At 38.2% G+C, this 25940-nt stretch overlaps 5 protein-coding genes across 11 annotated transcripts; 3 read left to right on the forward strand and 2 right to left on the reverse strand.

Moving 5' to 3' along the window:
• The first annotated feature begins 911 nt into the window (after window positions 1–911).
• LOC113779944 (probable serine/threonine-protein kinase WNK10) lies at window positions 912–4901 on the forward strand. Of its 2 annotated transcripts, none has more exons than XM_027325739.1 (7): window positions 912–1492; window positions 2437–2474; window positions 2624–2851; window positions 2934–3154; window positions 3228–3376; window positions 3532–3925; window positions 4015–4901. In XM_027325739.1, exons 1-7 carry the CDS (start codon window positions 1382–1384, stop codon window positions 4743–4745), a joined length of 1872 nt encoding a protein of 623 aa, XP_027181540.1. In that variant the 5' UTR covers window positions 912–1381; the 3' UTR covers window positions 4746–4901. The 2 variants fall into 2 exon arrangements, with proteins under 2 accessions (XP_027181540.1, XP_027181539.1); XM_027325738.1 differs by having other exon boundaries at window positions 913–1492; window positions 3228–3385.
• Window positions 4902–6930: 2029 nt separating this feature from the next.
• On the reverse strand, window positions 6931–8811 carry LOC113779820 (protein yippee-like At4g27745). 6 transcript variants are annotated; one of them, XM_027325557.1, is made up of 4 exons: window positions 8656–8811; window positions 8212–8279; window positions 7943–8059; window positions 6931–7428 (listed from the first exon to the last, which is right to left on the reverse strand). In XM_027325557.1, exons 3-4 carry the CDS (start codon window positions 8033–8035, stop codon window positions 7201–7203), a joined length of 321 nt encoding a protein of 106 aa, XP_027181358.1. In that variant the 5' UTR covers window positions 8036–8059; window positions 8212–8279; window positions 8656–8811; the 3' UTR covers window positions 6931–7200. The 6 variants fall into 6 exon arrangements, with proteins under 6 accessions (XP_027181358.1, XP_027181353.1, XP_027181356.1 ...); XM_027325552.1 differs by having other exon boundaries at window positions 7943–8071; XM_027325555.1 differs by having other exon boundaries at window positions 8212–8330.
• Window positions 8812–12139: 3328 nt separating this feature from the next.
• LOC113779067 (oligopeptide transporter 7) lies at window positions 12140–16132 on the forward strand. The gene is made up of 7 exons (XM_027324491.1): window positions 12140–12455; window positions 12698–13224; window positions 13425–13522; window positions 13800–14369; window positions 14555–14810; window positions 14960–15142; window positions 15269–16132. Exons 1-7 carry the CDS (start codon window positions 12413–12415, stop codon window positions 15878–15880), a joined length of 2289 nt encoding a protein of 762 aa, XP_027180292.1. The 5' UTR covers window positions 12140–12412; the 3' UTR covers window positions 15881–16132.
• Window positions 16133–19379: 3247 nt separating this feature from the next.
• Window positions 19380–23376, forward strand: LOC113779669 (N6-adenosine-methyltransferase MT-A70-like). The gene is made up of 7 exons (XM_027325345.1): window positions 19380–20683; window positions 20805–20903; window positions 21024–21107; window positions 21197–21546; window positions 21993–22209; window positions 22448–22527; window positions 22703–23376. The coding sequence occupies exons 1-7, from the start codon at window positions 19574–19576 to the stop codon at window positions 22986–22988; spliced, it is 2226 nt and encodes a 741-aa protein (XP_027181146.1). The 5' UTR covers window positions 19380–19573; the 3' UTR covers window positions 22989–23376.
• Window positions 23377–24279: 903 nt separating this feature from the next.
• On the reverse strand, window positions 24280–25496 carry LOC113779902 (mavicyanin). The gene is made up of 2 exons (XM_027325678.1): window positions 25126–25496; window positions 24280–24998 (listed from the first exon to the last, which is right to left on the reverse strand). Exons 1-2 carry the CDS (start codon window positions 25319–25321, stop codon window positions 24601–24603), a joined length of 594 nt encoding a protein of 197 aa, XP_027181479.1. The 5' UTR covers window positions 25322–25496; the 3' UTR covers window positions 24280–24600.
• Window positions 25497–25940: the final 444 nt, after the last annotated feature.

The following is a 25940-nucleotide window of genomic DNA, read 5'->3' on the forward strand; positions in this document are numbered from 1 at the left end:
TTTCATAACCTAAAGAGGAAGTACGTCTCCAGTTAAGTGTTTATACTTTTTTATAGTACTCATTTGCTAATATTAATTATTATTATCCCGAATGCAATATAATAGAATGGCCTACTAAGTATTGTTTGGGCATGTTACAATTTGAAACTTACAAGTTTTCCTAGTTAAATATTATATATTATATATCGACATCAGAATTTTGGAAAAATCATTAATTGCAATTAACGAGTAAAGAATTCAGTTGTTGTATCATGTATGAGAAGCAAGTGTGTAATGGTAGCAAAAATTCTAGGCATTATACTATATGCTACTGCTATTTTTTGTCAAATCAAAGAAAGAGGAAAATTAAAGAGCTAATTCCATTCCATTTTCTTAACCACTAGAAGCATTCCATAATGGACCATCACCCCAATCGGATCTAAAATTCAATGCCCGGCCCTGAACCCCGGCTGGCTGGCACCAGAGACTTTTTATGATGATATATGATATATATAAAATAAAGAGGTGATTTAAAATATAAAAATGTAATTTAAAAAATGTACTTATAACGTGATCGGAATATTATTCGAGCAAATAGATTGTGATTTTTTATAGAAAAAATTTTATATTTTTTATAAATATATATTTTCAAATATCATTTTACCTTGCATGCGATATAGTATATATTTTTTTTTTATGAAAACTACTAAAAATGGCAATTCAAACCGGAACTGAGCTGTCCAAACCCATTAATTATTTACATATTATTAATTATCTTCACATGGAAAGAGTAAAAGAAAGATCACCTGTCCTCCTTTTTTTTTTTTTTTTTTAAATCTTTAACCCAAAAGGGAGATAACCCCACAATTTATTTCCAAAAGAATCCTAACACTGGACAAATTCGTTTTCATTTTCAGGGACTTTATATTTCTTCTCCAAAATTCTCTTCTATTTTCGGTCGTCTTTTCCTCAATCACTCTCTCTTTCTCTCCTTCATTTCAGGGGCTCAAGTTTTAGGGTCATTTAGCCCTAATTTGTGCCCCAAAAGGTCTCTCATTTAGCCCTTTTTCCATCAGTCCTTCAGCTATAAATACCTCAATAGATAGCTATATGAAACATAAATTCTTTTCTGGAAAATGGCAAGGATAATTGGACGAATTGCGATTTGGAATTTCAATCTAACAGCGTTGCAAATCAATTTTCATGGGTGTTCGGATCGTTTCGTATCTGCCGTTGATTCATTTTCAGCTGCCTGCGAGGCATTTTCTGAACATCGTCGTCCTCGTCTTTGATTTCTTGTAGTTCTTAATTTTTTCTTTCCTCCTCAGTTGTTGGTTTTTTTCTTTTCAAAAAATCAAAAGGAGAGAGATTTTGGGAAAGGTAGATTGGGTTTGTTACGGAGATGAATTCTAGGGCAGGTTCGTTTTTGTCAGCGCCAAATGCTAAGCTGAAGTTGGAGGCCAGTGAGAATGATATTATTTTAGAAGTTTCCCCCGATAAACGATATATTCGGGTACGGTTCGGGTTTTTTCTGTGTCAATTTCAGCTACATAGAACTTTTTTTTTTTTTTGCAACTATTTCTTTTTCTTGAATGTTTAATTGCTTCGTTTGGTGTTTAATCCTGATGTTAATTTTTTGCTAGAGTGATTTCCATTTTACTCTTCTTATTGAAACATTTTGGTGGATCTATGGATTATTGAGCTACAGGTGTCGGAACTTGACACCATCAACATATTCATCTTAAGTTTATGGATTTTCTTTAATTTTACATTATTTTTTCTTCTGACTAGTTTAAGGCTGTTTATTTTATCTGTGAAAGTTGGAATTTTAATCATATTCTTTAGGAATCTTGTAGCTTGTAGTGAATCATATACATTTCCTATTGGAATCCAGTTCCAATTCTGATAGAGAATCGAACGAAGCCTCTGTTTAAGTAGGCGAATCGCTAAGGAAGACTGATTTTCCTTGTTGATGTCTTGTCTGCGTACTTTGAATTCATTTTAGGCTCAAGGAGTTTGATTGTGTAAACTTTACTGCCGAGAAGGAAATTTTGAGCAACCAAGAATGTTAAGAGTTTACCCTATAAAAATTTGTGCTTGTGATTTAGCTAAGCTCATTCTTCACCCTTTTTTTGGTGAGTGGTCTGTGCCTGTGTGGCTGCAGAGATCGTTAGAGGTCTAGCTAACTTACACCTGGTATCTTGTCAACACAAACAAGGCCTAGGTCCTTTTACAAAGTTGTGCTTCAGCACATTAAACTCAACTTTAAATGTATTTGATGGTAGAAGATGCAAGTGCTAGCACTTGCAAGCTCTATGGTGTTGTATTAACTTCAAATTTTTGTTGAGCTCAAATACTTGCTGGTTCTCATGGTGTTGTTCTTTTAAGTTACGTCTTTAGCTACTATTTTTTGATTTAGCAACTCCATCACCATGTTTCTTTGTTTTTCTTCTTCAGTATAATGAAATCTTGGGGAGAGGAGCATTCAAGATTGTGTATGGTTCCTAGACCTATCTGCTGTCTGTTTGTTTGCAGATTACTCAGTTTATGGATGTGATCTTAGTTTCAGTTTGACCAATTTCAACGTCCACATGCTGTTGCAAATGATTTTTTTCTTTTTTTTTGGATTCCTTCTGCTTTCTAGTTATAAGGGGTTTGATGAAGTAGATGGAATTGAAATTGCGTGGAACCAAGTAAGCATTGACGACGCATTGCAGTCTTCAGAAAATCTTCGAAGATTATATTCTGAGGTTCACCTGTTGAGAACATTGAAACATGAGAACATCATGAAGTTATATACCTCTTGGGTTGATGATGAGAACAAAACAATAAACATGATTACTGAGTTGTTCACTTCAGGAAGTTTGAGGCAGTGAGTACTGTTGTTCTTTTCCCATATAAACCTCAGTTTTCTTCTTGTTCTCTAATTCATTTGCTTCATTACGGGAACTTAGGTACCGCAAGAAGCACAGAAATGTCGAGCTGAAGGCTATTAAGAACTGGGCTAGACAGATACTGCAAGGCTTACACTATCTCCACAATCATGACCCACCGATCATTCATAGAGATTTGAAGTGTGACAATATCTTTGTTAATGGAAATCATGGAGAAGTTAAAATTGGAGATTTAGGCTTAGCAACAATGATGCAGCAGCGTACTGTGCGAAGTGTTATTGGTAATCTTTTCACTTGCATTAACAATGTTGCAACTGTGATGCAAGTATAGTATTTTAATGCTTTTTCTTCTAGGCACTCCTGAATTTATGGCTCCTGAGCTCTATGAAGAGGAGTATAATCAACTTGTTGACATCTATTCTTTTGGCATGTGTTTGTTGGAGATGATAACCTGTGAATATCCATACGGTGAATGCAAAAATCAAGCTCAAATCTATAAAAAGGTCACTTCAGTAAGTTAACCAAATTGCCAAGTTTCTCCATGTAATGTGTATAATTTAAATTTTTTCTGTGTTTTTAACCTAGGAGTAGCTTCATGCACATCTTTGATATTTTGTTAAATCGTTCTTTTAATGTAGGCTAATATGTTTTGCTCCAGGGGATAAAGCCAGCTGCGCTTGGTAATGTTAAGGACCCCCAAGCAAAGCAGCTCATAGAAAAATGTTTGCTCCCAGCAGGTCAGAGGTTGAATGCAGCAGAGCTCTTGAAAGATCCGTTTCTTTCATCTGAAAGTTCAAAGGAGTTACTGTGCAATCTTGTGCAACCGCTTAGTATTACATCCAAAGCAATGAACTTTTGCAAGGCTGATTCTCTTTCTATGGATATAGAACCTACATACAGAAATGTGTCATATGATGCCTGTGGAGAAAGCACCATTGAAACCCATAACGTAATGTTGCACAGATACAACACCAGAAATGAATTTAGATTGCGAGGGGAAATTCGTGATAGTTGTTCCATATCATTGACATTGCGCATTGCTGACTTTCATGGTGAGGAACTCAGCTGTTGCCAAGGTATCAATACTTCTTAAAAGCAATACTCTATTCCAAAAAGTTAAGCTTTTGTTTGTTTTCAACAGGGCGGGTAAGGAATATCCACTTTATGTTCTATCTGGATGCTGATACTGCGATTTCAATAGCTGGCGAGATGGTTGAACAGCTTGGTTTATTGAGTGACGATGTCTTTCTCATAGCGGAGTTGATTGACTGTTTAATTTTAGAAATGGTTCCCGACTGGAAACCGTCATTTGAAAGTTTGGCTGGAGTAGGCGACTTAAACAAGAAGTCTGGCATATGTCAAAATGGTCACCTCTTAACAAGCTACAGCATAGAACGGGGATCGAATAGTATGCCCTGCCATGATTTAAATGAACCGCATGCTTTTACCGAATTCATTTTTGTTGACAGACATGATGCTGAAGAGTCAGTTGAGAAGTTATCAAAGCACGATCAAGGATTTACTAATTCTTTGTGCAGTTCTGACTTAGGCATTGTTTGCAAGAAATATGGCGCTGAGGTTTACGACGGTAATATCAGTGAGTCTGTGATGAGTGAATGTACAAAGAAATCAGGGTTGTCAATTGTTGGTTCTAGCAGTGCAATATCTAACGATTTGTGCTTCAGTTTTTCTTCTGCGCCTCTGAATGAAAAAGACTCAGAAAAAGATCAATGCTTAGAGCTGAAGCTAGAACTCAATGCAATAGCTGTTCAATACGACCAGTGTTGCCATGAACTTTTAAGGATGAGAGAGGAGGCACTGGCAAATGCTAAGAAGAGGTGGGCCACAAGCAAGACGATGCCTGTTTCTTGATGTATATTACTTGTAGGTTTTTTTTTTTATTTCTGTTTTATGGGCATTTAGTTTCTTCTTTGAACAAATGAGAACAATTCTTTTCAGGCAGATAAAGAAATCTGGCTGGGATCAAATGTGTTTGTAAATAATAAAAAAAAATGCTTGTTTTGGAAAGGGAAATTTGCCAAATTGGTCCCTAACATTTACCAAAAACACTTTTTTAGTCCCTAACATATAAAATCAGCCAAAATTGTCCTTCACATTTAAATTGTGATCCAATTTAGTCCTAATGCTCGTTTTTGCTCCTTTCTCCGGCTAAAAATAGCACGCCCCTCTCACATGGTCATATTTTCAAGGGCAAAATTGGAAAACAAAAGCTTTCTTCTTCTTTCTTCTTTTCCCCTGTTTCTTCTTCTCCATCGCGACCGAGAGCCCTCATCACCGCTGCCGTATCCTCCGCCCCTTCAACCTCGCTTGTCCACCGCCTCTCTCCACTGTCGCGGGATCTCTACTCCGCTGCCCTGCGCACTGCCCGCGTGATCCTTCCACCAGCTCACCCGCGACCCCAGCGCACGCCGCCCCACTGCTCAGCGCGCCGCCACTGCGCGGCTCTATTTCATCCTCCGCCTGCCCCGACGCCGCAGCCCGCATCCATGAGAAGCAGCCGACGCCGCTGCTCGACGCCACTGGCGCGCGTCGCGTACCTCACCTCACCTCACTTCACTCCCTCTTCTCTCTCCTCGCGCCTCCACCAGCGACACGCGGCACCTCTTCTGATCACCTCCAAATATGCTTCTGTTCAGGTGAACTTAGTCACCGTTGTGGTGAGCCTGTCCTTAGAGAGTCGAAGCAAGATAAAAATTGTGAGGTCAGGGATCGTCCCCAGTGGATCTGGGATTTGTGTTTTTCAATTTTGCCCTTGAAAATATGACCACGTGAGAGGGGCGTGCTATTTTTAGCCGGAGAAAGGAGCAAAAACGAGCATTAGGACCAAATTGGATCACAATTTAAATGTGAAGGACAATTTTGGCTGATTTTATATGTTAGGGACTAAAAAAGTGTTTTTGGTAAATGTTAGGGATCAATTTGGCAAATTTCCCTTTTGGAAATTGTTTCTTTGCAACATCTTTATTTTTCATTTTTGGGTTTGTTTCTTTTGTGTTTGTACAGCATTATGTACATTTTGTTTTTGGGCATTAAAATAAAAACAACTCCCTTTTCCTGAAACTTCTGGGAATCTATCTGATCAATAAAACATGCTCTGTTTTTGGTGTCTCCTTTTATTTTCAAGAGTGATTCTCCGTATATTTGCAACTTGTTCGTTCTCAAGACGTTTGCAACCATGGTACTGAGAAACAGGAGCCAATGCACATGAATTGAGAACACTGGAATGATTTCTGTCATTTTCAGTGAAACCTGAAATTAGTTCAATATTCGAGTTTGGTTCAACAAAATGGTTCTTATTTCAACAATTCCCCCGAAAAGGAAACAAATTAAGAGTGATCGGCTGTGACTTTGAGTCATGTCAAAATTGAAAGAATTAAACTTATCTCTAACCATAACAGTTCAATCTTGATAGAGATCCTGTGATGCTTGGCTTTTTAAGACCAATATATTATAATGCAAAAGAAGCAACTTACTACTGAGGATTCAAGAACGGGAGCCAGAGCTTTGAATAGACCCACAAAACTGAAACCTGTGCCTGCCAACTCTTGGGCATGCCTTGATTCAATTCGTTGCCAACTCTACACACTTCTTCATTAGGTTGTCTCAACTTGAGACATTATCTCATCTAAGAGTTAGCTGATTAGTAACAAGACAAAATTACATTCACACACTCCTATTATCTCCAGTTTTCACCACTTCTCCAGGACAAGTGTATAAATACAGCAGACAGAGAGAATATGTCCTATGCTAAGATGTAAAAACTCTAGGGGGTCATTCCATGAAGATGATCTGTATTGGGTGTTTGGGCCTGACCATCAAATTTCATTCTTGCTGTTACTAGGCAAATTCGAAGACAGCTATTAGCTATTAGCGAATGAGAATAACTTTATCTGAGGCAGTAGAATTCTCATTTTTAAAGTAAAATTTCCAGGCTGAACAACTCTCTTTGCCAGAAGTCTATGATTATGGAAGATGAAAGGTGCTAAGACAGAAATGATCATGGCATAGAATGCAAATTTGGAATATCACCATAGAATGAACTAAATCTGGCTTCCCCATTGAAAGGGAGGATACAAGTTTATTATTTCAACTAATCAAGGGAGCACAAAGATAGAGATATTGAATATGACGTATTTATGTACGAATCCCATGATCTCCAAAATAGTCCAGAGGAAATCCAGAAGATATCCACAGCAACAAACAATGAATCAACACTTTGAATTGATGAGAAATTGTTCGATACATATATGCAACCATTATCAAACTTGCGCCCATATTTCGTACAGAGGACAATCGCTAACCTGCACTACCAGTTTTCCTTCACAATTTTTGACTTTTCAAGTATAAACTTCCCTTCCTTGTACTTCTGTGTTTCTTCATAAGCTCGTTCATATTTCCAACCCAGCACCTCACGGCAATCATTACAATAGACATCAGCGACTGTGTGGAGGCCGGTCATAAGCTGCCTATCCTCTTTAGGCCCCACAACAACATTCATTGCATGGGAGAATAGAAAGGCTCGACCATTTCTTCCCTATTTCATAAATAGCCAGCAATATTATAGGACAAATACCAAGAGATATCCTTTAACTAATAATTTACATCTCCCAATACAGTCATACTTGAATCTTTCCATTGATCAACGAAGTATAGATTGAAGCTACAATTTCAAAGGAACAAAGCCAAATATCATGACAGCTATCTTGTTTGAGTTGAATTGTAATTTGAATTCGATTCAAGAAGCATATTCTTGAGCAACTGTGTGAATGCCCCAAATCATTTCTTAGAATGACTTCTGATCACCAATTTTAGGTTACAAATGCACAGAAATCTCTTTGCATCTAAAATTTGTTTCAAAAGAACTGCATAGAGGAGTTTTTAGAGCAGCCTCTGAAGTGTAAGCATCCAATACTCAATTTGAATGTTCCTCTTACTGAAACTACCCTACTGAATAAAGCAATCTCAAACACCCCCAATAAATAGATTGAAGATCAAATTTTTTTTAGTGTCCACACAATAGTTATTTCACCGAAAAGATAAAAATTGACCTGAAATGCTTTGGAAATGACATCATCATGAAGTGCAACTTGATTTCTACAATTACAGCAACTGTACAATCTTGGCCCCATCAACTCAGCCATTGACGAGCAAGATCAACACCGACACTAAAGAAGCAGCTGTAAATCAAGATCATCATGGCTAAAACAATGGAAACAATGAAACAAGCTAGAAAAAAACTGACGTATAAAAATCAAAACTTGCATAGAAATGCATAACAACAATAGTATGAAGGAAGGCAAGCGAGAAAGGACCTCACATTTCTGCCAAAATTCAAGCGAGCCTTCCAAATCCTATACCTTTAACCAAAATTCTTTGACTGGATATCTGCTAACAACAGTCAAACAAGAAACAGCAGCTCAACACGGTGATCAATACCTAGATTGCAATCAAAGGAAAAGCCAATCATGATGAATTGAGTAAAAACATACAATTAGCTATTAAGAAGTGAAAAAAGACAATACAAGAAGAAAGTGATAGCGACAGAATCACATGTTTAAACAAGAAATATTTGATAAAAATATACAACCCAAACAATAAACAGAAAAACCCAATTGCAAACACTAAGTCATTAGCTAAAAGAAGTTTCAATATGAAAATCAAGAACTTCAGCTACGAGTTTTAACAGATGCTGGTCCTTTCCTCCCTCTTTTTGTTCGGTTTCTTCATGTAATTAAGGAAATAAATGCAATTTTGATCTAACCTGACCATTGTGGAATGATTATGCGGGGATCAGTTGAAATTTGTGGGGGGATCGTACGTGAGAGAGAAGGAGAAGTTAAGCGTAAAGAGGAGGAAGAAGTTAGGGGCGGAGGTTTTCAGAGGGTTTGGGAACTGTTGAGGTCTGTCGGAGTTTGGTGAGCTCTTTGATTAGAAGATGACAAGTTGCGCCACAGAAAATATATATATAGTACCTGTAATTTGTTAGGACTTGATTAAATTAGACCCCAAAAAAAAAATTACAACGGTAAAAAAAAAATTCTTAATATAAATCATGTGTATATGCTTATCAAACTCAAGGTTAGCTGAGTTGACAAAGTCAATTTTTTTAAAAAAAATAAATAAATATACAAGATTACAGTAGTATTACACTCATTTTAGGGAAGGCAGTTCAAGCAGAAATGTTTCGCTCAATTCAACAAAATAAAATATACGCTCAATTTTTTGGAATGTATATCACTTTGATTGTAAGGTAAGCATAAAACAAATTTTTTTAGATCCCACATATAGTATTAGAAACGATATACATAATGTAATGTAATGCGAGCTTTATAATTTATTTTGTACTAATCTTGACCTTTTAGCAACCAGGGATTTAAATGAGTGTAATCAAATCGAACGTTCTAAAGTTCAATCTTTTAATTTTTTTTAACCAGTTTGAAACTTGTTCAAATTCAGTTTGTTTATTTTCGAATCGAACTTGAACGAGGTTTTTTATCGAGATTAAAAGATATCGAATATAAAATTTTGTTCAAATTTGACTTGACCAATTGTCGAATCAAGCTCAGACGAGCTCGAATCAAGTTCAAAGATTAAATAGTTTGGTTTATCTTTCGACCTTATCAGTTAATGTGGCAATTGTGGCTACCCGAAACTCCTCAATTTTCGTTTTAACCAACACTAACTATGCAAAATGATGGAAATAGTAGGAATACTAACCTACAAACCGTAAAAATAAGCTACTAAATTAGAAAAAGTTACTTACAATACTTTGCCTAATTAGTGGAACTCCTAACCTTAAAACAGAAGGGTGACTAGTTGCCAAATTCAATGGAAACATAAAATTGTTGAGATAAGCCGGAATACGACGAGATGATGAATTCGAAGCATCAAATGCTTTCAGATCAAGTATTGATCAATTATGTGATTCATTCCTCAATCCTTCAAATATCCGGATGCATATTTATTTTTGCAGTTGCACATATTTTCTTGTATATGTAAATAAATAAAAAAAGAAAAAGGTTTACAGCTTGATAAAAATAAAGATCATTTGCTCCAACTTTAAATGGTCAAAATTTGTTCTCAAAAGGTTACTTCACATGCCATTGCCTCCTCGTCAAGGCTCCAGTCTTCTTTTTGCCTGTTCTTCTTCGTGTAAAAGCTGAAGACATCATTCGAGCGAACCATGAGCTCCCTCTTTATTTGAGAATAATCATAATTAAAAAGCGACATAATTGTGTGTGTGTGTGTGTGTTTTTTTTTTAAAATTTAAGAACGTGATATTCAATTGTCACTGTTAAGGGGTAGAAAGTACAGAGCAAAAAATAATTTTGTGTGTGTGTGTGTGTGTGTGTTTGTCCCCTTTCTTTCTTTAAGTTTAAGGGGAGGAGGAAGGTGATACTCGAGCGTTTTTGTGCTTTGGGAGATGCCTTTTCTAATCTTGCAGCTTATCTTGTGCAGCTTAATGATTTTTGAACCATTATTGCTTGGGCCAACAGGCGTATGTGTACCTGTCTGTCGGATGATCAAAATTCATTGCTCCCAAGATTTTGTGATATGCTGTTGAGCAATGGCGGATATGGGGTACCGGGAGGATGGCCCAAAAATTGATGCTTCCAAAGCTTTCACTTCTGAAAAAATCCAAATACGTTGGACAGTTTCCTTTAAAATTTGTTCTTGTCCCTTCAAAATTTTCGTTAAAAATTAAAAACTACATCCATTCGTCTGAGACCTATTTGCACAATATGAGCCCGTAAATACCATAATCTTGGGTTTATTGTTCAGATCTTTTGATTTTAAGAAAATTTCACTGTAACAGCTTTCTGATAAGCACTTTTATGAGATAAACAGATCGTCAAATCCATTCACTAGAATCAATCAATGTAACTATAACGAAACGCTCCTTCAAAACAAGGCCCCCCCCATAATGGAACCAGGATTCATTCCCAAAAAAAAAAAAACCCCGTCTTGAAGGCTTCAAGGCAATAATTGAAGAGTCAACCCATGTTTACTGAACTAGTCTTTGATAGCATGATACCTGAGCAGGAAGAACACACATTAATTTCCAGAAACACTTCCAATTTTACCAATTTTTACGAGATGTCTCGTGCATTTTACCAATTTTTTTGCTAAAATTATTTTTGTCAAAGTTAGCAGATCAACAGTCAATTTGGCTCATAATTTGGCTGTTAAGGCTACAACTTTTGTAATTTCTTAGTATTAATAAAATGGCCCCTTCGCGTCATCCAATAATATACTCCCTCCGTCCCACTTTGATAGTCCTGTATTCCTTTTTCATCTGTTCCAAATTGTAGTCCACTTTCCAATTGAAGAATGTAGTTGTATTTTAATTTTCTTAAAATACCCTTATTCAATGTAAGTAGTTGTTACTATAAACTTACCCCATTTAATGAGAGTTGATTCTTTTTTTACTATCAATTCAAGTTCTCATAAAGTTGTACCATATTTAATGTGAGGGTATTTAGAAAAATAGCAATCTAAATTTACTTTTCCAACAAAGTTAACTACTTTTTCTTAAACTGTGTGAAAAAAGAAACAGGACTATCAAAGTGGGACGGAGGGAGTATTAATAAAAATGTTTGTTTTTCCTTGTAAACAAAAAACCCTACATCCTCCCCTCTCAGGATCCTTGGCAAGTTGCTTTCATACCCTAAACCCCATGCATTGAAGGAGACCAGTTTCCAATATTCATTATTCAACACCTCTCGCCTAATTTCTAGAAATAAAGAAATTCTAGAGGTGATTAAATTGGAAAAAAAAAAATGGCAGGATCTTTAACTTCTCTGAATTCCACGCAATGCAAGCAACGGCCGAAATATTTCTCTTTCGGTTTATTTCAGCGACTTGAGGCTACATTATTATACTACATATGTATAAACTTTTCAAGTTTTATTGGAGTAATTAAGCAACTGCTAAAAGAAGTATTATATTTCGACAGGAAGCTTGAATTTCCATCAAGTATTATTCCATTTCCATCATTCCATGATGTGAAGGGTGGAATTAAGCAATGATTTTTTTTTTTAAGTCTCACTCAAATCCTAATGATACGTTGACCATTAACTTCAACTGGGAAAGGCAAAGCGAGTCAACAGAGCACCACGTGGCCCGCCAACTGCAACAACTCACCCACCAGCCCAGGGCGGAGTTCATCCTCTCATATGATATGATATAACTTTGCACGCTACCATTCTCCAAATTTACAACTAACAAATTAGAGTCCTCAAGTTTCAAAAATCCCAGCCCTCACTTAAACTTTTTTTTGTTCATGACACCTGCATAATTAATAAGTAGTAGCAACTAAAATTTATCTTGTCTACCTGCACACGGAACGAGATTCTTTAGTTAAGAATCACTTCCACCTACAAGTCTAACGAATCAAGAATACTTACTACAGAATAGCGGTGACGAGAAAGTACTGCTCCGTTATATTGTTTGTGTGTACTGTATATATATATATATATAGAAAGAGCAGCTTCATTAAGAGCTTATCGGGAGCAGCAATGGAAGAATCATCAGCAGATGAGATTCGGGCTCCTCTCATAAGTAAGTGCTCTCTCTACGCTCTAATTAGTAGTGGTATTAGCGGGCTGGCTAGCTAGCTAGATATAGGTACAGTTTCCAGTTATACTGATCCATCTGTTTTACTCCTGTTTTTTTTTGGTAAATAAAGATGCATTAAGATAAAGTCAAAGCCTACAGAGTAATAGCTAGTTAAAGACCCCTTGTTTCTTGTTTTACAACAACTCCATCGTCGTAAAACAATGAACTAATCTCCATCTGCGCAGTCTCGAAAGATGAAGACATTAATGATGATGATGTTTATGCACTATCGAGCTCCAAATCTAATGAGGTCCACCATGTATACGACGAAGAAGAAGAAGAAGAAAATTCGCCAATCCCGCAGGTGGCACTTACGGTACCAACCACAGACGACCCTTCTCTTCCGGTCCTCACCTTCAGAATGTGGGTGCTGGGGACGCTCTCCTGCATCTTGCTGTCCTTTCTGAACCAGTTCTTCTGGTACAGAACCGAACCCTTGACCATCACAGCCATCTCGGCTCAGATAGCCGTAGTCCCTCTGGGCCAGCTCATGGCTGCCAGGCTCCCCAAAGGGGCCTTCTTCAAAGGGAGCCGCTGGGAATTCTCGCTGAATCCGGGGCCATTCAATGTAAAAGAACACGTGTTGATAACCATATTCGCAAACTCTGGTGCGGGCACCGTTTATGCTATTCACATAGTCACTGTTGTCAAGGCTTTCTATAAACGGCACATCACCTTCTTCGTGTCCTTGATTGTTGTTTTAACAACTCAGGTAATTAGTACATAGTACTACGTTGTAAGCCAACTCCTAGATATATATCCTACCTACTTGCCTGTGCTTAATGAGTTGAATGGTTGCTGGATGTATATGCACCTATATATATATATACATATACAAACATACATACATACATACATATGAAGATGATCATATTGGATTAGTAGTGAATACATGGTTAATTTGAATGGTAGGTGTTGGGGTTTGGATGGGCTGGTATTTTCAGAAGGTATTTGGTGGAGCCGGCGGCCATGTGGTGGCCAGCCAATCTAGTCCAAGTCTCCTTGTTCAGGTTTGCACCGACCGACTAAATTTACTGCCTACTGCCTGCATCATGTAAATAATTCTATACATATACCCATGTATATACTGATAATATATAGTGTTGCTGGCTTGCTGCTGCGACTTCCATGGATCAAAATGCACTCAACTCACCATTTTCTAAGTAACTGGTTTTAACTTTTCAGTCCGCAGAAATTCGTTGAACATTCAAATAATGTCGATATATTGTTGTTAAAAGAAGAAACAAAAACAAATTATTATTATTAATGCATTTATAATTTTTACAGGGCTCTCCATGAGAAGGAAGAAAGGCCCAGAAGGGGTCTAACGCGAACCCAATTCTTTCTAATTGCCTTCATTTCCAGCTTTGCTTACTATGTATTTCCAGGCTACCTTTTCCAAATGCTAACCTCCCTTTCATGGCTGTGTTGGATCTTTCCTACATCAATCCTAGCCCAGCAGCTAGGTTCCGGCCTGAATGGGCTGGGAATTGGGGCCATGGGGCTTGACTGGTCCACAATCTCATCCTATCTAGGAAGCCCATTGGCAAGCCCATGGTTTGCCACGGCCAATGTTGCTGCAGGATTTGTGCTGGTCATGTATGCGCTGACTCCTCTAGCCTACTGGCTCGACCTTTACAAAGCCAAGACTTTCCCCATATTCTCCGATGAGCTCTTCAATGCCCAAGGCCAAGTTTACGACATCACCGCCATTATTGACTCTAACTTTCACCTGGATATTGCGGCATATGAGCGAGAGGGAACCCTTTATCTCAGCACATTTTTTGCAATGACTTACGGCATTGGCTTTGCCGCTCTCACTGCTACCATTACGCACGTTTGTCTTTTCCATGGCAGGTACGCCCCTAAATGCTAAATAGGAGTACTGCTGCTATGTTCCTTGCTTGCATCGCTCCTATTTCTATTAGTTTCATGGGCTTCTTATGATTTGATGTTTCATCTTACAATGATGCTGATCGTGGAGATGAACTAGATGTTGCAAGTGTAAAGCTCATACATTTCAGCTTTCAAACTAAATGCAGAGAAATATGGGAGCAGAGCAAATCAAGTTTCAAAGAGAAGAAAATGGACATACACACAAGGCTCATGAGCAAGTACAATCAAGTACCCGAGTGGTGGTTTTGGTGCATTTTGGTCGCAAACATTGCGCTTACAATTTTTGTTTGTGAATATTACAACGAGCAACTTCAGTTGCCATGGTGGGGCGTCCTACTAGCTTGTTTAATCGCCATTTTCTTCACTCTGCCTATTGGCATAATCACTGCCATCACTAACCAGGTAATTCCTTATCATACTAGCTAGTATGACTAGTACCCATACTTTTGAAAACTGCAATGCATAAAAAAAAAAGATTGATTTTTTTTTTCACTCTCTCTCACAAGAAGTTACTTGTGTGATTTCCTGAAAGTTTATCCTTGAAATGATAGTCACCGGGGTTGAACATCATCACCGAATATATCATCGGCTACATATATCCGGGATATCCCGTGGCAAACATGTGCTTCAAGGTGTATGGATACATTAGCATGTCTCAGGCCATAACTTTCTTGCAAGATTTCAAGCTCGGCCATTACATGAAAATTCCTCCCAGAACAATGTTTATGGCGCAGGTTCGATCACTTTCTATTAATTGCTTACAGCTTAAGTACGTTTCTTGATGAGCATTCCTTTAATCGAACGAATACTCTATTAATTTAAAAGCTGCCTAAGTACAATTAGTAAGTTTTGTTTTTCAGGTTGTTGGAACTCTAATAGCGGCTTTTGTGTATTTGGGCACGGCATGGTGGTTGCTGGAGACCATCCCGGACATATGCGAGACAACATCTTCTCAATCAGTATGGACCTGTCCAAGTGATCGTGTATTTTATGATGCATCAGTAATCTGGGGACTCATCGGCCCACGTAGAATTTTTGGAGATTTGGGAACGTACGCAATGGTGAATTGGTTCTTCCTTGGGGGAGCAATTGCTCCTCTTCTTGTGTGGTTGGCTGCTAGGGCCTTCCCCAATCAACATTGGATTAAACTTATAAACATGCCAGTATTGATTGGAGCCACCGGAAGCATGCCACCGGCAACTGCAGTTAACTACACCACCTGGATTATAGTTGGGTTCTTATCAGGCTATGTATGGTACAGATATAGGCCAGAGTCTTGGCGACGCTTCAATTACGTACTCTCTGGTGCATTAGATGCAGGTTTGGCCTTTATGGGGGTTCTGCTGTATATGGCACTGGGATTGGAAGACATCACTCTCAGTTGGTGGGGAAATGACCTTGATGGTTGTCCTTACGCCACTTGCCCAACCGCTAAAGGGATAGTGGTTGAGGGCTGTCCAGTGATCTCCTAGTTGAGATGAATGATCAAGAAAGCTGATTTTACTTGTCTTGTATGTATATAATTGTGTCTTATTCTAATTCTTGGTTGCTTGATCAATGACGAAGGAGGAGGTAAGGAAGAGGTGGTTGGCCAAGGGAGTCGGGATTGCATTGCATGCATGCTATCGAGACTGTATGCAAACACACGAAGTTGGAAACACTACTGAACTGTATGTTGCATTTTGAGAATTTACAGAATGACAGGGAGATGTTTGAATATTGCATCATCTGGCTGGATTGTGCTGTGTTTTTGAGAATCATGTCAAAAACAGAACGATAGCAAAGTGTGTGAATATTCATCATCTGGACTTACAAAATGCACCGTTTTTCATCAATTACGAAACAGAACGTTAGTTTCGTGAATTCGACACCGCAGGCTTAAAACTAAATTAATTTGCTAAGCTTATTCGAACTCATCTTGAAAATGACCAGACCAAGATGTCAAGCTGTTTAAAAAGGAGTAATGGTTAGCATTTGTTACTGTCAATTGCAGAGACTTTAGAAAATAGAACGAGACTTTTGGGGTTTAATTTGGGATTAGATTTAATTAACTAACTTCAAAAGTCTGATAAAAAAAAAAAAAAAAATAGAACGAGGCTCTACAAGATAAAAGGTGGATGTGCCTAAATTCTAGAAACAGAGGTGAGTGATTTGCGAGATTAAACAAAATTTTTTTTTTCTTTTTGGGTTCAATAAAATTAGAATTGTATTAATGAATTTGCTAGAAACCGTATAGCTTAAGAACATTACAAGATGCATTCCATAGGAACTCAGTCAAATGGCCGAAAGTCTCGAGACGACACCTGCATCTTTCCTCTTTTCCAAAAAATAAATCAAATGTTGAAGAGGTTAGTCTTGGGGATGATCAAATATGTGTAACACAGTACTATTTCATACGGACCGGCTCAATGTCGTTACTCATGGTTAGTGGCTCCAAGTGTGATTGTGTTGATTTGATTACTAAGTTTGTGTTTGATAAAACTGAAATCTGAAATTTGAATCTAAAATTTGAATTCATTAAGTTATTAAATTGTTAAGAATTAAATCTAATACATCTGAGTGCATATCATATTCAGTGATAAGCGAATATCTTATTACTTAATTTTAGAAACAAGTTTTGCCAAAAAAATTCAGTACCACTTAATTAATTCAAATGTACAATTTTTTATTATCAAACAGATCTGAATATGTTAAGATCTGATTCTATTAAATTTAAATGCTGAATCAGATTATTAAACAGAGCCTCAAGCCCTGTTTGGATTGTATTTTCCGTCATTTTCTATGGAAAAATTACTGTAGCGATTTGATGCATGTGAAGGAAAAATGTAATAGGAAAATGTGATGACGAAAAACGACGCAATTTTCCTTACTCTACATTTGGTACGCGATAATCAATCGGAATGAAAAGGTTTTTCCCACTTATGCATTTCATTCTCATATTATATGGATGTTTTGAGTTGGAGTCATTTCAACTTTTTCTTGGACACTCTATCCCTTCACCTTCATCTTGAAATGTCTAAAATTATTGGTGTCAAGTTTACTCTCATACATTTTTTCACTCCATTACCAACTACTAGGCTTTTTATTAATTTAATCAATAATTGACCATAATTTTTTGGGTAAAAAACAAAAAAGCCCCCTGTGATAAACCTAATACACAGAAAAGCCCCCCATGGTTTCAAAATATACAACACGACCCCTCATGCTTTGAACTAAATTGTAAAGGTGACGGAATCCGTTAAACTTAACGGAAATGGTCAAAATGACCAAAATACCCTGATATAATTCAACAAAAAAACAGCTCAAAAAATCATTTATTTTATTTTCTAAGTAGAGAGAATTGAGAGTTAAGGGGTAGAATAGGTATATTTGATAAAAATTAGGTATAAAAAATTTTTTTTAGGTTCCAATATGTCATTTCCGTTAAGTTTAACGGATTCCGTCACCTTTACAATTTAGTTCAAAGCATGAGGGGTCGTGTTGTATATTTTGAAACCATAGGGGGCTTTTCTGTGTATTAGGTTTATCACAGGGGGCTTTTTTGTTTTTAACCCTAATTTTTTTTACAAACTATTCCAGTTATTTTTTAATTTTTTTTTTGCTAATTTTAAGATATTTTTCTTTAAACTTATGTGCAAACGTATAGATATTTCATTTTTTTGCACTTGACATAGTGAAAAAAATAAAGGGAGAATATGAATGTCTAACTTCATGTGATTTAATTTTTAATAAGCTGATAATTATATTGTTATTTAAAACAAAAAGTGAAAATTAATATTCATATTTCAAAAATAAATAAAATATAATAATCAAATTATTTTAATAAGTACATAAGTTATTCATAATATACAAAAAAAAAAGAGTCAAAGTTCCTTGTATAAAGTAACAAATAGTATTTTGCAAATAAACAAAATAAATGTATAAATATGTAATCCTCAATAATAGATTTCAGGATAATTAAGTCAAATTTACACATATTTTATTCCATTTTGTCATTTAAAAATTGATTATACTAAATATTAGAAATGAAAAGCGTATTTCATGCACTAAACCAAGTTAGTTCTTTTGCCAAGTTAAATACCAAAAAGCCCTTTGTGATTTGTTGAATATTGAACTTGACTGCTTATGGTTCATAAACTTACATTCTAACTTTCAATGGTTTTAACTAAATTGAAATGTAGACAAAAAAAACCTTTAAATTAACAATTGCACGTGAAACATCAAAATTGTCCTTTATAAAATAGTAGGATTAATTGTCAAAATGCTTTTGGTTTGTCGAATGTTCAACTTAACCTTTTATAATTCGAAAACCTACATATTAGCTCCTCGTAATTTTAACTAAATTGAATTCGTCACATTAGCAATTGTTAAAGGATTCTCCTAACAATTGAAATTCATCACATTGGCATTCTCTTCATCCTCGTAGTTGTTAAAGGATTCATTGCAATTGTTATCACAAGGTGTTAAATTGCAAGTTTTTGAACTATACAGAGTTAAATATATAGTTATTAAAGAATTTATTGAAATTGTTTATTACGGTGGACTAGAATATAGGCCTACGAAGTTGTTAAATGACTCATTGAGATTGTTTATGACGAAGGTTTGAAATATAAATTTTTGAACCACAGAGAGATAAGAATGTAGTTGTTAAAGGATTTATTGAAATTGTTTATCATTAGAGAGCTAGATATGTAGGTTTGTAAATTACTGGGGATTAACTAGAATATTCGACAAATCATAAAGATTTATTGGTATTTAATCCAATTATTTATAAAGAGTAATCGTGACATTTTACATGCTCAATTTAGACGGTTTTTGTCCAAATTTCAATTTAATTAAAATCGAGAGAAAGTTATAGTATGGTATGCAAATTACAGGGAGCTAAGTTGAACTTTCAGTGAATTACATGGACTTTTTAGTATTTAACCCTTCTTTTGCCTCTGTTGTTTTATCAAACACGGAAAAGGCGGCGGCAGCAGCAGCTGCAGGGCTGAGGGGGGACTCTGGAAGCTTGCACTTTGCAGGGGGAGGATTGCTCAGGACCCCATCAGATCGCTCAGAAAACAAACTGAGACGCCTTAATTAAGCCCAATCTCCATTTTTTTTACTGCAATTTCACCTTAGGATTGGAAGAAAGAAAAAGAAAAGAAAAGAAAAAACATAACATGGAGACGCCATCTGAAGGCAGCAGCGAGGAGTCCATGACTGCCGTCAAGCAGGTCCGCAAGCAGCTAGAATCCCGTGTGGAGACCTTACACAACGCTCAGCTACACCTCATCGCCTCTCTCCAAACCCTAGTCCCCGACCTCGTCTCCTCTCTCGACCTCTCTCTCAAAGCTATCTCTTCCTTCAACTCCCGCCCCTTTTCTCCCCTTCCCAACCCCCTTCCCAACCCTAACGCTAACGCTAACAACCTCAACCTTCCCAAATTGCCCCCTCGCATTCCACCTCTCTCTCAGGCTCCCAACTCCGACTCCGACAAGTTTCTCATCGACGATGCCGGTGGGCCCCTCTCCCTCGTCAGGTCCATGGTCGCTGTTTGCTTGCTCGAGAGGGTGCCCTTTACCCCGATTGATTCCTCTACGGTTTTGAGGAAGCTCGAGAATGATCAGTCTGCCACGCCCGCTGAGCGGGCCGCACTCAGGGACCTCGGAGGCGAGTCCGGGGCCATTTTGGCAGTGGAGATGGCCTTGCGCTCCATGGTCGAGGAGAATGGGGGAGTTGTGGACCTGGAGGAGTTTGTGGTCAGTGGCAAGTCTAGGGTTATGGTGATGAATATTGATAGGACTCGCCTGTTGAAAGAGTTGCCGGAGAGTAAGCAGCAGAGCGATTCAAATTCCGACCAGAAAAGTCGAGGTCTTGAGGGTCCCAGGAATGGGGGTGATTTTGTCAGTAGTAGTGGTGGAGGTTTTGGAATGGGGAGGCCAATGCCGGATATGTGGATGGGAGGGCCGGGAATGCCACCCGTGTTTCCTCCCGGAGGAGGAGTGGGGCCGAGGGGTGGTGGTCCGAGAGGGATGGCTGGGATTATGGGGGTCCCTAGAGGTGTTGGCGTGCCGCCTCCTATGCAGAGACCTCCCATGGGGTCGAATGGACCTATGGGCGGCCCGGGTGCCATTGCTCTGAAGCCAAGGACCGAGGAGGATGATATGAAGGATCTTGAGGCTTTGTTGAATAAGAAGAGCTTTAGGGAAATGCAGAAGTCTAAAACCGGAGAGGAGCTTTTGGACCTCATTCACAGGCCCACTGCTAGGGAAACTGCTGTGGCTGCAAAGGTTAGTTTCTTTCTTAGATCGTGACAAGGCTTTAGTACTCCCTAATAGCTCTTAAGTAAGTTGCTTTCTTGACTTTTAAGCGTCCTTAATGAGTTATGTGATTGCCTTGATTTTGTTTCAGTTCAAAAGCAAAGGTGGTTCCCAAGTAAAGGAGTACTGCTCAGCGTTGACAAAGGAAGATTGCCGACGGCAATCTGGTTCTTATATTGCTTGTGAAAAGGTAACTCTTTTGAGTCTATTTCCTTGTATTCTTTTGTCATATTGCTCTAGTTGAGATGATTCTACTTAAGTTCCATATTGTTTGAAGGATTTCTAAAAGTAAAGGTACTTGATGTTTTAGGTTCATTTTCGGAGGATAATTGCTCCGCATACTGATGTTAACTTGGGTGACTGCTCTTTTCTTGATACTTGTCGTCACATGAAGGTGAATTCAATTTTTGCTTTATATCTTAATACCAACAATGGGATACCTGAAATGTCTGTCATGTTACTGATACTCACTATCCATGGCAGACTTGCAAATACGTGCATTATGAGCTTGACTCAACACCAGATATGTCACCAATGGGACCAGGGGCATTACCTCCTGCCAAATCATTGAAGCCTCAACGGGCTGACTATTGTTCAGAAGTAGAGCTTGGTGAAGCACAATGGATCAATTGTGACATACGCTCATTTAGAATGGATATTCTAGGTCAATTTGGAGTTATCATGGCTGATCCACCATGGGACATTCATATGGAATTGCCCTATGGGACAATGGCTGATGATGAAATGCGTACCCTCAATGTTCCTGCTCTGCAGACTGATGGTCTGATTTTTCTGTGGGTAACTGGACGTGCAATGGAGCTAGGGCGTGAGTGGTATGTCATATTTAGAAATGATTGTCCTTGCTTTCTTTAGGATATGAAAGTCATTGCCACTGGTGTAATGCCAAAAAAGTTTGGTGCCATCCTTATTTGTTGGTCAAAAAATGTGCTTACTAAAAAGTGAGAGAAATCATCTGAACTTGCCATATTGAGGTAGGGTTGAGTAATTGCTCTTGTAACTTTGGCTTCTCGAAATGAGAATCAGATTGTTGTATCATCCAATCTTTTCTCAATGATGATATTTTTCCAGTCGTGGTGCAATAGATTTGTCTTGAATGATCAAGATATCATTCAACATTTAAGTTTACTTTCTAAGATTTGTCTTTCATTTAGATGTTACTGTGTTGTGCATTTCAATTTGCCAACAAGGCAAAGATAGAACTACGTGCTTCAATGTAAATTGTCACTAGAAACTCAAGAATTTTATCATCATCTTGCAGTTTGGAACTCTGGGGGTACAAGCGTGTTGAGGAGATTATCTGGGTGAAGACGAATCAACTTCAGCGGATTATCAGAACAGGCCGGACAGGCCATTGGCTGAATCACAGTAAGGAGCACTGCCTTGTTGGGATAAAAGGCAATCCAGAAGTAAATCGAAACATTGACACTGATGTCATTGTTGCGGAGGTCCGAGAGACAAGTCGGAAGCCAGATGAGGTTAGTTGAGTTACACCTTTGATGGCAAGGGAGGGGAAAAATTGAAAAGATATGTATATCTGTGGGTGTGTGTGTGTGTGATCATATGTCCTGCTCTTCTGCAAATTGGTCCCTTTTTTCCAGTTTTAGTGGATACACTTGCAAAGGAAGGGAGAAAAAAATTTTCTTATTCTTATTTTTGTTCTGTGTTGTGAGTCATAAATTTCTGAGGCTAATTGGTGCCTATCATATTATTTAGATGTATCCCATGCTGGAGAGGATAATGCCAAGGGCAAGAAAGCTGGAGTTATTTGCTCGAATGCATAATTGTCATGCAGGGTATGTGATCATGATTTCTAGAACATTTTTTGAGATTGTCAAACAGATACGCATCTGAGGTTTTTTTTTCGCTTAATATGCATCTAAGGGTATCTTCTTTTTTAGGAAACTAGTTAACAGGAATCATTAAGTTGCTTTAAAAGCTCTGCTGGTAACGCTTACATGTCTTCTTCAGGTGGATGGCACTGGGTAACCAGTTGAATGGTGTACGGCTTGTTGATGACGGCCTTCGAGCGAGGTTCAAGGCCGCTTACCCAGATGTGGAGGTGCAGCCCGCATCACCCCCAAGGGCATCATCATCTGCCATGGATGTGGACTTGAATGCTGCTCAGGTAAGGAATCCGTTTGCGGCAGGTGAATTGAAAACCTCAGGAACTCCATATGTGGAGGCCACTGCTCCCGGCCTTGCTCACGTGTCTCAAGAGAAGCCTACAAGTCCTGATGTGGGGTTGACCAGCTAATACCTTGAGTCGTGTGTAGTGTAACTTGGTAAACTATGGAATTGTTAAGTTATTAGTATCATATAGGTGAGGTCGTGCGGCAGTTAACCATTGAGGTGGTTAGTGGGCTTCATGCCAATTTCCCACTTTCAAGGCTAGGACCAGAAAACCGTCGCCTTCATGTAATACATAGTTTGGAGAAAAAGAATGAAGAGGTTTAACTTTCTAGATGTGATAGAAGGAAAAGAAATGTCAATGTTTATTTATAATTCCTCAGCCTGTGTGTGGCGTGAAATTGTTTGTCTCTGACTCCATGACTAGACCTCACCATTGCTATGAGAACGCCTTCAGTATAGCTTGACCTGATGCAGTGTCATCCAACTACTGCATTTCTGGCGGGGTCTGTAAATGTTTAATATTGGCTGTGCATTTCCTGCGGGGTTCCTTGTGAAATGCTGAGTTAGCAATGTGGTTTTCTTCGGAAGTTCTTTTGCGGTTGAATGCGAAAAGGAATTTGTGAGGAAATTACGTTATACCTGAGTTTAAAGAGATTAACAAAAAAATGGGTGTATTTGTGAAAGTGAATGTTCGCTGGGGAAAATTTGACAAAATTAGTTCTTTTCATGCTCGATGGCGAGTGGCTGGTTTCAGCTGGCAACAAGTGTATTGTATGGACGCGTCACCCTTTAAGTGAAGTTGGTGCTTCACTTACATTGGGAAGAGCAAAAGAGGAAGGAAAACAACGGCTTGAAATAACTCAAATTACTAACTGCTGCTACGTTTTACTTCCTCCGTCCCACTTTGATAGTCCTGTTTTTCTTGTTCGTCTGTCTCAAATCGTAGTCCACTTTCCAATTGAAGAATGTAGTTATATTTTAATTTTTCTAAAATACCCTTATTCAATTTAAGTTATTGTTACTATAAACCTACTCCATTTAATGAGAGTTTATTCTTTTTTTACCATCAATTCAAGTTCCCATAAAGTTGTGCTCTAATTAATGTGAGGGTATTTTAGGAAAAAAGCTACCTAAATTGATTGTTCCAACAAAATTAACTACTTTTTCTTAAACTGTGTGAAAAAAGAACCAGAACTATCAAAGTGGGACGGAGGGAGTATCTATTTTTCTTGATTTTTCAGAAACTGAATATGGAGGGGACCCACATCCAAATTAATCTCAGGATCTAACTCTCCACTTCAATTCCTCTGTAACAAAATGGCAATAATGGAGAACTTGATCGTGTGTGCAGTGATGATATGTTTCCGGGCAAGAAGAAAAGGTTGATATTCATATCATATACGAAATAGCAAGTAGGGTCAACAACAGCTTTACGCTTTTGTGAATACAATCTTTACTGTTTTATATCATGGCAAAGAATTACATATTACATGAAAGAACCATCATAGTTGGTCGGAGTATATCATCTTGTACAAATAATCCAGAATTAATTTTTTTTAAAAGAAATAAATGGAAAAAAAAAATTCAACTTCTTCCTCCACAGGTAAAAGAAGACAAACCCAAATCAATTTGCCTGATTCAAAACTATATATGCGAACAAATAAACTTCCGGAGATTTGGATGATTGTATCCTCTTTCAAACCATTAAAAATGTCTCTTGCTCAGATTCAGATCGTTCAAACGCGGCCGATCGCAATCACACTCACACACAGGAAGAGTAGAGTGGCAGCCGACATTGAGATGGGACGAACTCTGGTCAATGGAGCCGAAGAGGGGGCTGTTTCCTGCATTGGCATGGGACCGAAAACAGTAGGAGAAGAAGGAGAAGGTGCAGTTGAAGCATCATCTGGTGGAAATACGTAAGATCCATTTCCAGGAACAGCAATTCGAATCTTTTGCGACTTTTCACAGTGCCCCGGTACGCCACTGGTGAAGTAAAACAAGCCGGGGGACGTAATATTGAAGAGCGAATTGCCATCGTTCATTGTCAAGATTGGATCTTTAAGGTTGCAGCTCTTATAGGATTGAGCTGTTACTTGTATTACGGAATCTTGACTTGGAGGGTAAAGGAACACTGCAAAAGAGTTGGGAGCTGAATCATTAGATTGCTGATATGAACACTGCAAAAGAGAGTGTGGAGAGCAATGCAAAACTGGGGAAAAAATTCAGTGGAACGAGGGAGTTGCAAAGAATTAACTCACAGAGGGAATCTCCAATGGTGAAGTTGTGGTTGCTGGACCATATGTGGTAGACATCTGGATTTGCGGAAGAGGGTACGTTCCAAGCATCCAAATCTCCGACTTTGTATTGGTAGCAGCAGACTGTGGCGGTTTGGATCAAAAGATACAACTGAAGAGCATGCAAAAACTGGCATCTTGAAATTCTAAGACTTGCCATATGGTGGCGTCGCTGCTCTCTGCACACTGCACTCTGCACTCTGCACTTGCCTTTCCTCCGTCAAATCTGGAGAGGGACACAACTTGGGAGTCCGGGAACTGAACTTTTTTATTGGCCAAAGAGAATCGGAGTATTCACTAATTGATTGCTCAATTATTGATTGGTGGGGTAAAGACTTAAGAGACACGTGCCAGCTGGATTTACGACAATGTCCTCGGTTTTTTTTTTTTTTTGGGTATGCAGTCAAAGGTTTGATGTTTTAACCACCGGCACCCATGATTCTTTTGCGAGTTCTTTGACTGAGGATGTTTTTTTTTGTACTAGTGCTCGGCCTTTATTCTGGCTTCGCTCTTTCTTTCTTTCTTTCCTTTTTTTTTGGGGGGGAGGGGGGGGGGGGGGTTCAATAATAGGTACACTTATGATTTGGGGGCAGGAAGGAACAGAACAGTCAATAAAGATATGTTTATTGGTATTTCTTGTTATGGTAAATCAGTGCAAACATTTTGGATCTACTGGTTTTGCATGCTGCAAGACGAGGTAGGACAACCCAGCAGAGAGAGAGAGAGAGAGAGGAGAGAATGGTAAGGACTTGGGGGAATTTTACATTATTGGAGAAAAC

This window comes from Coffea eugenioides, chromosome 8 (genome assembly GCF_003713205.1).
Source record: "Coffea eugenioides isolate CCC68of chromosome 8, Ceug_1.0, whole genome shotgun sequence".
NCBI classification, from domain to species: Eukaryota; Viridiplantae; Streptophyta; class Magnoliopsida; order Gentianales; family Rubiaceae; genus Coffea; species Coffea eugenioides.

Coding starts and splice junctions, on each gene's coding strand:
- LOC113779820 (XM_027325557.1), bottom strand. CDS start 8,035: ATGGCTGAGTTGATGGGGCCAAGATTGTACAGTTGCTGTAATTGTAGA. Junction 7,429..7,942: donor TCATTTCCAAAGCATTTCAG/GTCAATTTTTAT, acceptor TTTATGAAATAG/GGAAGAAATGGTCGAGCCTT.
- LOC113779669 (XM_027325345.1), top strand. CDS start 19,574: ATGGAGACGCCATCTGAAGGCAGCAGCGAGGAGTCCATGACTGCCGTC. Junction 20,904..21,023: donor CTTATATTGCTTGTGAAAAG/GTAACTCTTTTG, acceptor TTGATGTTTTAG/GTTCATTTTCGGAGGATAAT. Junction 22,528..22,702: donor ATGCATAATTGTCATGCAGG/GTATGTGATCAT, acceptor TGTCTTCTTCAG/GTGGATGGCACTGGGTAACC.
- LOC113779067 (XM_027324491.1), top strand. CDS start 12,413: ATGGAAGAATCATCAGCAGATGAGATTCGGGCTCCTCTCATAA. Junction 13,523..13,799: donor GTCCAAGTCTCCTTGTTCAG/GTTTGCACCGAC, acceptor TAATTTTTACAG/GGCTCTCCATGAGAAGGAAG. Junction 15,143..15,268: donor GAACAATGTTTATGGCGCAG/GTTCGATCACTT, acceptor TTTGTTTTTCAG/GTTGTTGGAACTCTAATAGC.
- LOC113779902 (XM_027325678.1), bottom strand. CDS start 25,321: ATGGCAAGTCTTAGAATTTCAAGATGCCAGTTTTTGCATGCTCTTCAG. Junction 24,999..25,125: donor CACCATTGGAGATTCCCTCT/GTGAGTTAATTC, acceptor ACTCTTTTGCAG/TGTTCCTTTACCCTCCAAGT.
- LOC113779944 (XM_027325738.1), top strand. CDS start 1,382: ATGAATTCTAGGGCAGGTTCGTTTTTGTCAGCGCCAAATGCTAAGCTG. Junction 1,493..2,436: donor CCGATAAACGATATATTCGG/GTACGGTTCGGG, acceptor TTTCTTCTTCAG/TATAATGAAATCTTGGGGAG. Junction 2,852..2,933: donor ACTTCAGGAAGTTTGAGGCA/GTGAGTACTGTT, acceptor ACGGGAACTTAG/GTACCGCAAGAAGCACAGAA.